This window comes from Xiphophorus maculatus, chromosome 21, assembly GCF_002775205.1.
Source record: "Xiphophorus maculatus strain JP 163 A chromosome 21, X_maculatus-5.0-male, whole genome shotgun sequence".
Classification (NCBI taxonomy): Eukaryota; Metazoa; Chordata; class Actinopteri; order Cyprinodontiformes; family Poeciliidae; genus Xiphophorus; species Xiphophorus maculatus.
In genome coordinates this window covers 25,984,090-25,997,082 of record NC_036463.1, presented here as the reverse complement: position 1 = coordinate 25,997,082, position 12,993 = coordinate 25,984,090, and the positions used below count along the sequence as shown (strand labels likewise).

The 12,993-nt window shown below is 42.0% G+C and overlaps 1 protein-coding gene across 4 annotated transcripts in view; it reads right to left on the bottom strand.

Moving 5' to 3' along the window:
• Nucleotides 1-1,842: 1,842 nt before the first annotated feature.
• Nucleotides 1,843-12,993, bottom strand: part of rps6ka3 (ribosomal protein S6 kinase A3) — a 43,315-nt gene continuing 32,164 nt past the window's right edge. For 3 of the 4 annotated variants that reach the window (XM_023326195.1, XM_023326196.1, XM_023326193.1), the window contains 20 exons: nucleotides 12,718-12,834; nucleotides 12,557-12,638; nucleotides 11,115-11,195; nucleotides 10,952-11,031; nucleotides 9,896-10,002; nucleotides 9,241-9,278; nucleotides 9,021-9,163; nucleotides 8,081-8,151; nucleotides 7,634-7,722; nucleotides 6,491-6,555; nucleotides 6,309-6,411; nucleotides 6,136-6,245; nucleotides 4,691-4,816; nucleotides 4,435-4,524; nucleotides 3,761-3,919; nucleotides 3,112-3,273; nucleotides 2,884-2,960; nucleotides 2,668-2,785; nucleotides 2,443-2,583; nucleotides 1,843-2,203 (listed from right to left, as the gene is read on the bottom strand). In XM_023326195.1, coding sequence (XP_023181963.1) covers nucleotides 2,081-2,203; nucleotides 2,443-2,583; nucleotides 2,668-2,785; nucleotides 2,884-2,960; nucleotides 3,112-3,273; nucleotides 3,761-3,919; nucleotides 4,435-4,524; nucleotides 4,691-4,816; nucleotides 6,136-6,245; nucleotides 6,309-6,411; nucleotides 6,491-6,555; nucleotides 7,634-7,722; nucleotides 8,081-8,151; nucleotides 9,021-9,163; nucleotides 9,241-9,278; nucleotides 9,896-10,002; nucleotides 10,952-11,031; nucleotides 11,115-11,195; nucleotides 12,557-12,638; nucleotides 12,718-12,834 — 2,082 coding nt within the window. In that variant the 3' untranslated portion in view covers nucleotides 1,843-2,080. The remainder of the gene's footprint in view (nucleotides 2,204-2,442; nucleotides 2,584-2,667; nucleotides 2,786-2,883; nucleotides 2,961-3,111; nucleotides 3,274-3,760; nucleotides 3,920-4,434; nucleotides 4,525-4,690; nucleotides 4,817-6,135; nucleotides 6,246-6,308; nucleotides 6,412-6,490; nucleotides 6,556-7,633; nucleotides 7,723-8,080; nucleotides 8,152-9,020; nucleotides 9,164-9,240; nucleotides 9,279-9,895; nucleotides 10,003-10,951; nucleotides 11,032-11,114; nucleotides 11,196-12,556; nucleotides 12,639-12,717; nucleotides 12,835-12,993) is intronic. The other variant, XM_023326194.1, reaches the window with a different exon arrangement.

The following is a 12,993-nucleotide window of genomic DNA, read 5'->3' as shown; positions in this document are numbered from 1 at the left end:
CTTTTGTTCGCCTGTTTCGCTCGTGTTCCTGTGCTTTTCCTGCTCCTACAAAAATGCATCGTCTTGATTCGTAGAAACCTGAGTTGCCCAACACGTTCATATTTACAGTTCTGCTGCACCGACGGCTCGTACTGAGAGGCAGAAATCCAGCTTCAGGCGGCGCTGCGAGGAAGCAGGCGGCTCTAGACCATCTAAAGATGGCGGACAGGAAACGCTTCAAGCTGCTTTCAGATCCTGAAACGGTTCCTGAATTATTCCTGTGAAAATCTGGGAGGGGATTTAAATCAGTGGTGCTCAGATTTCCTCCTGCTCAGTCTCCCAAATGCTTATTCTAGTGCACTTTCCATCATGGAAAAACAAAAACATAACTGGTAAAAACAAGTTGCCATGGTGATTCCCGCCTTTTCTGGGGAGTAAGACAGAAAAATAACCAGGAGTTTAAGCAGCAAACAAACTGTGTGGAAACCGTAAGTTGTATTGAATAATCCTTTAACTGTGAGAAGCATAACGTTCCTCTGGCCACATATGAGAAACTTTATACGTCTGCAATGTTTTATATGGAGATATAAAGAGAGACTCTTCAATGCTAATTTTGATAGAGGGATTACAATGGGAGTGAATTCAGTTGTGTGTGTGAACGCTGAACTCTCAGGTGATTTGACTAAAAACCAAAAGTCCTACAGCAGTGAGAGACACACCGGGTCGAAGTGGACAGAAATACCAATGTTCTGATGTATAAACTTTATTTGTAGAGATGAAACTATTGGCATGAAAATAATTTAGATAGATGAAAAAAGGTCAAAATCTAAAGTGTGTGGCATCATCACAGTTAAAATAAACTTTCTGTGGTTAAAAACTCTAAAACGTTCACCAAACTTAAAATAAAACGTTGTAAAAAGTATAAAATGTATCAAAATGCTAATTGAGATGAGGAAAGCCCTACTTTCTGTGCCGTGTTTAAACTTTAAAGTGTGGCTGAACTGCGGAGCCCCAAACAGCACCAGGTGACCTCACTGCTCCGAATCACATAGGAAACACGTCAGGAAATATCTGTATTTTTTAAATAAATTTACAAAAACATTGTCTATTTTACTACCAAAGGGAATCACTGAAATGTTAATTTAATTTTTGTTTCCAAAAGCTAAATGAGAAAAACTGAGCACCACAGATTTAGTTTCTCCCTAATCTGCATAAATCTGTTTCTGACCAGATTAGACAGTAACCAAAAATGTTTATAACTTTATCTTATTCCAAAAATGAAAAAGACAAAATAGGTGAAAAATGGCTTGTTATAGCTGCTGTGGTCACTAGGGGGCAGCATAATTCCAGAAAACTCTTTGCAGATTTAAGTCGTTCAGTTTGATTCCAGAGTATTTTCCATGTTGGTTTTGAATAAATGTTGGCGGAAACGAAAGGTTTCAATGGTGAATGTTTGAAACATTTTGCTGTTTTGTTCCTGAATGATGAAAAAGTGGAAAAAGAAAAAGGTTTTCCCAACAGAATGGGTTTAAAACCTTTGTGGCTCCAGTGAGACGTTGGTTTCCCTTTTAAAAGGCGAGCAGCGACAGTCCCAGGCGGCTGCTTCCTGAGCTGATCTGGACTTCTGTCCGTCTCAGAGGCTACTTGAGGTTTAAATGCAGAATCTACAACTACACAGATAACAATGATCCTAGCTCTGTAGAACGCCTACCTTACCTTACTTTGTTCCTATGGTTTCCCGTTAGAGGTTAATAAATACTCTTGTTTTCCTGATGTAGCCTCGGAGTGGCGAGGAAGCGCTGATTGTCCGAAGCAGAGGCCGGGTCACGGGTCCACGGGGCTACGGGTCCACGGGGCGGTCCACGGGGCCACGGGCAGGGGTTTGTGTTTGTGTTGATTGGTGATGCTAAAGCTAAGAGTCAGGAGAACCCGGTAAGGTGCAGGGCGGGGCAGAGACGGGGTGTGCTTCTATTTGGCGTAAGCGGTTCTCAGGTCCATCAGTAGTCTGTCCAACCGGACCGGACCGCAGGGGGCGGCGGGGAGGTCCGGCAGCGATCAGATCGAGGTCAGAGTTGACAGGAGGAAGAGGAGGAGGACGAAGTCAAAGAGCGGTGGAGGTGATCTTCTTCATCCCCCTCCGCTGGGCCAGAGTGGAGCAGCCCACCGGCTCCAGGACCGGGGGAACGTTCCGGTTCAGGGCCGAGTAGGTGGCGGCCATGGCGCCCTGCGGGACAGGAAGTCACACAGACAGAGCAATTTACCCAACATTCTGTCAATCTGATACAGATTAAATCTCCTGATGTGATGCAGGGCAGTTTCTCTTAAACACAAAAACAAGTTTTCAGGTTTTCTGACAGAAAGGATTAGAAAGGATGAGCAAAATTATCCAGAAATGTGAAAACATTACAAAGACGGATAGTCTGGTCAATGAATGGATTGGTGAATGGATGGATGGATGGTTACCTTGACGAGGTGTGGTGCATCCTGTCTGTTCAGGGTGTATTTGGGCAGCTGGTCTCTGTGCATCACCCAGGGATGTCTGAGGACTTGAGCCGCCGTCAGTCGCCGATGAGGATCTACATGCAGCATCTTGGACACCAGATCCTACCAGACAGAACAAACCGCCTTTAACTAAACCCTGGTTAGTATTTATTTCTTTCCCCAGCCTTTGTTCCTGTGAGTTCAGACCTTTGCTTCAGCAGAGACAGAGTTCCAGTATCCTCCAGTGAGGGAGAACTTCCCACTGCCGATCCGAGCCAGAATCTCCTCTGGTGTGTCGTCTGGACCGTTAGCAAAAGGAGTAAAACTGGAGACAAACGTACAAAACATAAAATGAACCTGCATATTTATGTTCAATAAAACCGAAAGTATTAAAAGGTTTGTTGGAATAGAAGCTAAAGCTACCCTGTTAGCATTGTGTATAGCAGAACGCCCAGACTCCAGATGTCACAGGCTGCATCGTATCCCTGCTTCTTCAACACCTGCAGGAAAAAACAACTTTCAGATGTTTTTCACTCCTATTTTCTCTCTGCTGCAAGACGACATTACAAACCAATAAACTGGAAACAAACAGACATTATTTTCATGCTTAAAGGAAAATCTAATCAAACCGTAAAGCAAAGTGATTCGGACCTCAGGAGCGACGAAGTTGGCGGTGTAGCATGGCGTCATGAGCAGACCGTTCTCGGCTCTCAGCTGTTTGGCGAAACCAAAGTCACAGATTCGGATGGACTCGGCGTTGCCGCTCTCGTCAACGTACAGGATGTTGCTGGGCTTCAGGTCTCTGTGCACCACCTGCAGAACGAGGAAACACCTGGTTGGTCGCCTCGGATCGCAGGTCCAGACTGGAACTAATGATTTAGTTATCGATTAATCGGTTATTCTAACGATTAATCGATTTTAAAATGGCACATTCTGCAGATTTTTTATTTAAGCCGTTTTTATACAATATTATGACTACTTTAAAGATGGAGGACGGAATGCAGATGCACGCCACACTTTTCAGATGTTTTAAATGAAAATGTCCAGCCTGTGTGGAAGCTTAGAAATAGTTAAAATAATTTTTTATGCACTTAGCAAGAATATTAGCATTTAACAGTGTCATAATTTCTATTTGTAATTGATTTTCTTTAAGAAAAAAATAATACTTTCAGGTTATTTGAAGATTTTAAAAAATGTAAATCAATTGTGAGGCTGAAAATAATCAGTTTTCTAACAGATAATTTCCATGTTTTCAGGTTGAAGGTTTTCTGAATCTAAAGCGGACTTCGGAGGCGTTTACCCCGTTGACGTGCAGATACTCCACGGTCTTGGTGATGGTGTAGAGCACGGCGCTGGCTTCCCGCTCAGAGAAGAACTTCTGCCGCAGGATCTTATCCAGCAGCTCTCCTCCCTTCATCAGCTCCGTCACCAGGAACACCGAGCGGCCGTCGTCATACACCTACAGCAGGAAAATACAAACCGCCCACCAACTTCAGCCGCTGAATCACAGAAAAACATCGGTTTCTAAAAACATCCAGGACAGAAACGGATCTAAAACTTCGGAGGGAAATTAAATCCTGGAGAGAAGGCGGATTATTACAGCTGAGTCAGAGCGAAATCACAGCAGGAAGTCGTTGTTGTTCAGATTCGGCGTGACCCCGCGGTGACCCCGTGAGTCACAAATAAAGCCAGCAGGTGATTTAGGAGAATCAGACGGGACTTTAGATTCACAGGATAAAAATAAAAACAAAACGGATTCATTCAGGAAACGAGGCGAAAACATTAACAGCCAAAAAAACCTGATGGAGAAACGATTCAGTTTGGAAACTTTCTGAGGTCAGGGCGAAAAAACAAGATGGAGGCTACATCCAACAAAACATCCAAGCAACCATCCAACAAACAAAACATACATACATCCAACCATCCATCCATCATCCATCATCCATCCATCATCCATCCATCCATCCGACTCACATCCTTCAGGGTGATGATGTTCGGATGCTGTCCGTATCTCAGCAGGATTTCCACTTCTTCTGTTGGATCCTTCTTGGCCTTGTTGATGATCTGGAACAAAATCAGTTCTTTAATTTAAAGTTAAATTTGTAGAAATAAGACCTAGTCTCACCAAAAAACTAGAAAAAACAAGAAACACTGTTTCCCTTCTGGACCAGTTTCCACCAAAACCCTGATGAACGTCTGGCAGCAGGAGTGTTGTTATCGGTGGCGTTACCTTCACGGCGTACTCCATGCCGGTGACTTTGTTGATGCAGCGCTTGCAGATGGAGTAGGAGCCGACGCCGATGTCCTCTTTGATCTCGTAGGTGTCTGAATACTGGGACGTGCTTCTGTGAAGCTGCTGCGAGAAAACCAAACGCACAAAATCAGTCCGAGTTTCAGACGGGAGGAAGATTAGATTACATGTTACACTTTCACCAAGACAATCTGTGAAACGCTACCAAAAGTTCCCATAAATGTTTAAAATAATCTAAATAAATAAAAGTTATTAAAGAAACGATTTTCCAAATGGATTAGGAAAAACCAAAACAAAACATTTAGTTTATTTTCACCCACAGGAATTATTTACATCTTTTCACTGTCAACCGAAGTAGACGAGTACAAACACGAGCGTCATCTGCATACAGTAGCACCAGATGATGTGGAATTAAGGTTTTATCATGATACTTTGTTTTTATCACGATATTTTGTGGTGCCATTGTGATAACTAAAGTGACAATAAGAACTATTTATTACATCGTTTTTAGGTAACTATGCGTACTGTAATTGTGTGTCACAGCAATAATAGCCCCACAAACACAAATAACCTTGAAAAACATCCCTGTTAGTAATAAGTCGCATAAAGAAGCGTGATTTGTGTCACTAAGCTGCACACAAATTTATTTGAATTCATTGACGCTTTGGTTTAACAAGCAGTGGATAAAACAATAAAACCCAGCGATGAAGACACCTTAAAAATGTCATTATTGGAATTTATTGTGACAACAACAAATAAAAATTCTTATTAGATAAGAAATTTGTCACCATAAATGATAAACGATACAATAAATGCCCACCGTTAGCATACAGTATGATCAACGTCAAAGCGTGTCATTTTCATTCTGGTGACCAAACATTTTTTGTTTCTTATCACTAAACTGCATGTAGTAACTGCATTTAACCATATTTCCAATTTATTGATGCTCTTCTAGAGAAAATTGTAAACAAATAACATTTTCAGACATAATTAATCATAATTTATTTTCCACTTTCTTATCACAATAATAAGAAATTCCACATTAACAACAAACGGTACATAAATTCTCATCCCTGTTAACTGACAGCAGCTTCTGAAGAACTCAAATATTTGTTTTGCCTTCAACATCTTAAGCTTTTATCCTTTGTTCTTCCTTTGATGTTCTTTAAGCGCTTTGCCTGGTGTATGAATGCAGCTGCAGGAATAAAGGCAGCTCAGTTCTGTTCAGTCGTGTTCAGCTGAACATTTTCTACCCAGAATCATTAAATCTGCTGCATTCATCTACAAAAGCAGGAGGAAAAACATTCGGAGTGTTTCTGCCTCGACTTTCATCTTTTCTTCCAGCTTTAATCTCTGCATTCGTCCGCTGAGGTTTGACCCAGACGATCCTGATTACCTCGGAGCGGCAGAGCGTGTTTGCTCACCTGTACGATGGTATTAGGCATCGGCGTCGGCTCTTCCTCCGTTATGGCCACGAAGCTGAAGCCTCTGAAGAGCTGATGGGCGTTGGCGCTGGGCGGGACGCCCGGCGAGTCTGAGGAGACGAGCCGTTAGCGTGGGAACCACAGAGAAGAAGGGAAGGCGAGCGAGAGCGTACCTCTGGGCGTTTTCGCCGTGAACTCAGGATCAAAGTAGAAAGTGTCGTCAGGTCGACCGACGGCCGGTTTGAACGGAGGAGAAATTTCTGTGCGGAAAAGTTTCTACAGGAAGGAGAAACACAGAAACTTCAGCAAAAGAACAAAAACAAAAACAAGATCTTTTGCTTCTGCAGAAACTGACGTTCCAGTCGATCCGGCTGAAGAACGAATGCCTCTTGATTTCCTCCACGCCGTCCGGGCCGGCGCCTGAAAGCAAACAAACCTCAGTTTCCATAGCAACCCCAACTCCATCACAATGTGTGAAAAACTTTGTCGAAAAAACACAATTTCACAATTATTTCCATTGAATACAAAATGCGACTAAAATTACATATAAATAAGTTTATTCCAGCTATAAATCATTAAAATTATTGTCTGATCACTTCCTGTCGACTTCTTCTTCGTGGTTGAAGAAAGAAGTGGAAACATCCGGTTGTTGATCATGTGACCCGTGATGAAAAAAAGTGTTTCCATGGCAGTTTTATGAAATAATCCAATTTCGAAACGGCCAAAAAAACATTTCCCTCTAGCGTCAAAACTTTTTAATTTGCCGTGTTTCCATTAAGCAAATTTATTTTCTAAATATCACATTAACTACAAAGTTAACGGAAATGCAGTGACTGTTTTATTGCTGATTGTTTCTAATTATTTAGATCCAATTTGACATTAATTAAATCTAAAACTAACCAGATGAATCAAAATGGAAGAGCTGTGTGTGAAATCTAACTCTGCAGATGGTTCTGATGTTTGACCTTTTATTCGTTGCTGTTTTCAATCTGCAGCTGGTCTGGGGTCAAAGTTCATGTCCAACTGAATGACTGGAAGGTGACCCAGCTCTTTGGTGTCATCTCTGCTGCATGTATATTGATCTGTTAGCATGTTAGCGTTAGCATAAAGTAACAGTCTTCAGTTAGATGTTGGATGTTTTGAGTTATGACAACATTTAGTTTCCTTTTGGATAAATAAAGTTTTGTTGAATCAAATTTTTGGTCATTTTTCTGACCAAAAACATTTCAGTTGCTTCTCTAAGGTCGCTGCTGTTGTCTTTCCACCTTGGCGTTGTGTTAAAACGGAGCATCAATGGGCTCAGACTCATAATAATTAGCTAATCAGTGCGTCATTTAGTCGCACGCAGCTTTCCCAGTTTGTCTGTTTGATAAATAAAGAGTGTTGAAGGCAGTTTCTGCTATAAATGTGACGATAAATTCTTATTTAAACCATAAAGCTGCAGGTATGTAGCTGACATTCTGCTCCCCTCAGCATGCTGAATGCTTGAACATCTTACCCAGTCTGTTGGCTGGGTTGCGTTTGAACAGGTTCCTGAGGAGACTCTGAGCTTCCGAGCTGAGGAACTGCGGCATTCCCAGCTTGGCTCTGCAGAGGAAACAGAAGCGGGACAAACAGAGCAGCGTGAGCCACAGAACCGAACGTCCATACTGTGTATCCAGAGCGGCGCTCGATGATAATCTGCTGCGCAGGAAGCAGCGTCAGCAGTCTACAGTGCTGCCTCAGCGTTTTCCTGCAGACGACAGCGAAGGGGAGCCGGAGGAAGCAGTGGAGGTTAACGTTTCCTCTCCGAAGACGTTCTCACACATTCTCTCACATTCGCTCTTTCACTTCCACTTTTCAAGCTTTGCTGTCAGAAAGCTCCAGTTCCCGCCCTGCTCCCCGTCTCTGTGCTGAAATTAAAGCCGATGGGATCGGAGCGCAGCGGCTGGATAAAGTGTCTTACTTGAGGATCATTGTCATCGTCTCCTTCCGGTCTTTGCCTTGGAACGGCAGCGTTCCCGTCAGCATCTCAAACTGAGAAAAAGAACAATAGCAGCAGCCTGGTCAGAGATCTGATGCGTTTCACAGTGTTTATAAACTCTGATAAACTCGTTATCCTCCCACTTCTTCCACTAAAAATGGCTTCCAAGCTCCTACACTTTCTTTTAAAGTGGCTTTATTTTACTTTTCTGCTCATTTAGACTGAAAGTGAAGAAAAGCACCAAAGAATATTCGACAGGAAGTTGCGGTTTGAGTCGTTATCAGATTCTTCTGCTCCAGTTCAGGGTTTAGAGGAGAGCAAAACTAAAAAACAACAAGTCTGTGTGTTTTAACATCAGTTCATCTCTACATCCCTGTAGATAAACATCGAGTGAACATATGCGATGCAGAACAAAGACAATGAAGATTAGTGGAAGCTAATGCTAAATGCTAAACCGCTAACTTCAACTAAACTTATATCTTCCCTTGAAAGGGTACAACCCTTGATCACCAATTTTACTTTGACCTTTGACCTGCTAGTTGGGGAATTGAGCTCGTTGGAGTTTTACAGGAAGATCTGCTTCTGTCTGAAATGTTTTCCTCTTATAAATAATATTTCTGTCTGTTATGAACTTCAAATTACTTAGAAATCCATTATAACCCTTTCCAGATTGTTTAATGTGGTAAATAAAAATCGACGGTGTAGAATCTGTTGTTTTTGTTCTCTTGTGATTTCTTTTATGGAATGACTGCAAATTAATAATAGATAATCATTTAGATTGGAGTTTAAAAAGTATTAAACTGTAAAGCTAAAATCAGACAGAAGCTTTTTTCCTCATTTTTCAGCTAAATCTAAACAGATTCAGATCTAAAATGCATGTCCAACATTTTTACTCTCTTATTTCTCAGTTTCTCCGCCTCACCATCAGCACGCCGTACGACCACCAGTCGGCGCTGTGCGTGTGTCCCCGCCGGTTCACCACCTCGGGCGCCATGTACTCCACCGTCCCGCAGAAGGAGTAGGCCTTGTTCTCGTGGTCTATCGACTCTTTGCTCAGGCCGAAGTCTGAGGACGAGAGGAAACGTCAGCGGAGGATCGGCAGCAGCAGGGGAACAACATGGAGCCAGAAGAGAGGCACCGACCTGTCAGCTTGATGTGTCCGGCCTCGTCCAGCAGGATGCTGGAAACACAGAGGAGCTTTAAACCATCAGGGTTATAAAACCAGAATTACACAATAAAAAGACACAACCAGGCCTGTTATGATAACAAACTTTACTAGACCATAAATTGTCCCAGAAAATATCGCGATCAAGGATAATATTGTTCATTTGAGATCATTTTCAAATAAAGCAATGAAAGAACACATTGTCAAAGTTTAATCAACTTTAAAATTAAACGAAAATTGCTAAATTATTAAATTTAGAAAACATAAGACTATATTATCGATAATATTAAACTGCTAAAGATTTAGCAATTTAACAATTACAAAATTTCTAAATGTAATAATTTAATTATTAAATTAATAATGTTAGCAACTTAAAACATATTTTATCAATATGTAGTATTAAAATGTGATTAATTAATGAATTAATTACAGATCTTGCAGATTAAAATTACAGATTTTAATCAAAAATCAGTGTCTGTAAAAACCGAACCAACGGTTTTCTGCTTTCTGCAGAAAATTAGTTTGTAATAATTTTGTGAAGGTTTTTATTTCCCTAAGTAAGTTGAGTGCAGGTGTGTGTGTGTGTGTGTGTGTGTGTGTGTGTGTGTGTGTGTGTGTGTGTGTGTACCCACTTTTCAGGCTTCAGGTCTCTGTAAATGATGCCGAGGCCGTGAAGGTGGTCGAGGGCCAGAGCGAGCTCCGCCAGGTAGAACTTCACGTCCTCCTCGGTGAACATGACCTGCAGCAGAGAAACGGCTCAAACCTCAGAGGTCAGAGGTCAGATCCTGGAGAAACTTCATTCTCCTCTGAGGAAACATTGAAAACCCAAAAACCATCGAGCTGATGCAGCTCCTCCCCCACTCAACTCCTTCAGACTAGCCAGCAGCAATTAGCAAACATCTGGAGGATCAGCTGAGCTCTGCTGCTCAGAGCAACGCTGGTAAAAAGTTGTTAAAGGGTTAATAAAGGGGCCATGTTGGGATGACGTGGAGGCGGAGCTTCTTAAAGAGACAGAGGCCCAATTTCAAGGCTTCACAAAACGAAGTAAAATTTATTTTAGGTAATATTTGATATAAAAAGTTAACATAGTTGTGCTAGAAAATAATACAATGTGACTGGAAAACACAAAATACTGCACCTTTAATAACTTTGACAAAAAATAATAAAAAAGCAAAAAAATTTAAATTGAACCATCTCAGGGTTTAATCACTTTTCCAGTTTATTCCTACAATATTTGCAATAAATTTCCACAAAAAATTACACTAAAATTACCAGTAATTTGTTTTTAGAATCTGTGCTTTTCTATTGTTTACGTAATCTCTATCTATCCTGCAGAAAAAAAATCTAATTTCTATTATAAATTTTATTTTTAGCTATTTTAAATCCAAAAAAATAGAAATAAAACGTCAACAAATTTCTGGTAGATGTTCATCTAAAATTATAAGACATTATAAAATTATAAGCTCTTAACGACTTTTATTTGGCTGACCTGAGTGTGAAAATGGTTGCAAACCCCTGGTCTAGTCAAAGTCCAGACCTTCAGAGCGCTTAAAAGCTGAAGAGTGGATCAGATCTCATGTTTTAAACACTATCGCTACAAACTGCTGGATCATGGATGTACTTAGTTTTTCCTACAGCGTCTCCCTGCTGAGGGTGTACTTAGTTTTTAAGCCATGCTGAGCGTTTACCTCCTTGGAGAGGCGGGTGAACAGGTCTCCTCCTCTCAGGAAGTCCAGGATGAGGTAAAGCTTCCCCTCCGTCTGAAACGCTGCAGACGACACGGATGAGACCCAAACTGCTCTCTGATTGGCTGATCGGCGAGTCACGGAGCTCTCTGATTGGCCGACTCACCGTAATGCAGCTTGACGATGAAGGGGTGGTTGACCTCCACCAGGATGTCCCTCTCCATCTTGGTTCTGACCCGGTCACGAACTGGAAAACACAGAAACCTCCAGATTAAAGGTGCAGCAGCGCCGCTTGACTGAGCTCCGGAGAGGAGGAGGAGGAGGACACGGTGATGAAGATGACTCGGGATGAAGCAGACTCGTCTGCAGCAGCAGATGGTGTTTGGTTGGAGATCAGCCTCCTTTCGGGGGTTTATTTCTCCCTCCTGCTTTTTTCGTCCGTCTCATGAGAAAGTGTGAAAGTCCATTTTGGGAGATGACGTCCGACAATCCACAGAAGAAGAAACACGTTTCTGTCGTTTTCACAGAGAGAAACTAAACTAGCTTCAGTAAAACAGACTCACCGTGAGTCTGTATGTATTTATACGTCTGTAATCCATATAACAGACGTATAATCCAGATTACAGACGGTATTTACGCCCCATAAAAAACAACAACTTTAAACTCAAATACAATTTACTAGAACTGTTAACGGTCCAACATCTGGCTAGCCATTTCTCCTGCTAGCGCTAGTGGAGCATGTTTGTTTTGGTTCTATTTACCCAGAATGCCCTGCGTTGTAGTCTACTTCCTGGTTTTGGAGCGTTCTTTTGAATCAATTTTCTGAGCCGAGTTTCAAAAGTCAATTTCTTTCACTTATTTTTTTTTACCCCTCCAGGGTCTTTTGTGGCTCTAGTGTCCCTGATATGACAGCAGGCTGACAGGAAACGGGGAAGGAGAGGGGGGAAGACATGCGGCAAATATCGTCGGGTCCGGGAGTCGAACCCGCGACAGCCGCGTCGAGGACTCAAGGCCTCCAAATATGGGTCGCGCTAACCGCTACGCCACGCCCCAATTTCTTTCACTTTTGAAACTAAGAAAAAATTTCAAAATTCAGAAATGTTCATGTTTTTTCTAAAAAGCTTCTTAATATCAAAATATCTGAGTTTTTCAAGCAAATGTTGGACTTTTTAAACTCAGAAATTAAAAGTTTTTCTAGAACATTTCTGATTAATCTCAAAGTGTATGAGTTTTTTTTCTAGAAAATTTGTGACTTTTGGAGATCAGAAATATTTTGTCTTTTCTAGAAAATTTCTGAGATTAATCTCGAAATTTTATTAGGTGTTTTTTTCTATCTCTAATGATCCTCATCCACCCAATCTGGCAACGCTGCAGTTCTGTGTTCTTGTTGTCATTCTCTTACAGTGCTGCGGCGCCACCGACTGGCCCGGCGGACTTACTACACCATTTTCTGTGGACGAACATTTTTTCTTTATCGTTTACCAAAATACACCGTGGGAGTTTCTGTGATCTGGTAGCAGCAGGACAGAGATTGTCGGACTGAATCCAAACCAAAACAACAGATTTTCAGTTTTCAGGAGGAACAAAGGTGCAGCCAGGTGTGTTTACCTTTCAGCGTGGCTTTCTTCAGGACCTTCATGGCGTAGAGCTGACCTGCGTCCGGTCCTGTGACCTTCCTCACCAGAAACACCTGCAGACCGGAGGCGAGTTCATTCAGAAAGATGACGACATCCAGACTCTGCCGAAGTTTGGTACCGGAACCGACTCACCTTCCCAAACGAACCCTGACCCAGAACTTTCCGGAGCTCGAACTGGCGCGGGTCGGCCTTCTCCGACCCCTCCTTCACATGGTGGGTGATGCTGATCTCTTTGATGGGAACGTCATCCTGCAGCACAAACACCACCATCGTCATGTCGAACTTTATTTTTAGAGTTTTACTCAGCAGAAGATGCAGGAAAAGTTTAACAACAAACACGTTTCCATTCCTGGAAAATGATTAAAAATACTCTGTGTGACATATTTTCCTTTCTGTTCTTTCTTCACC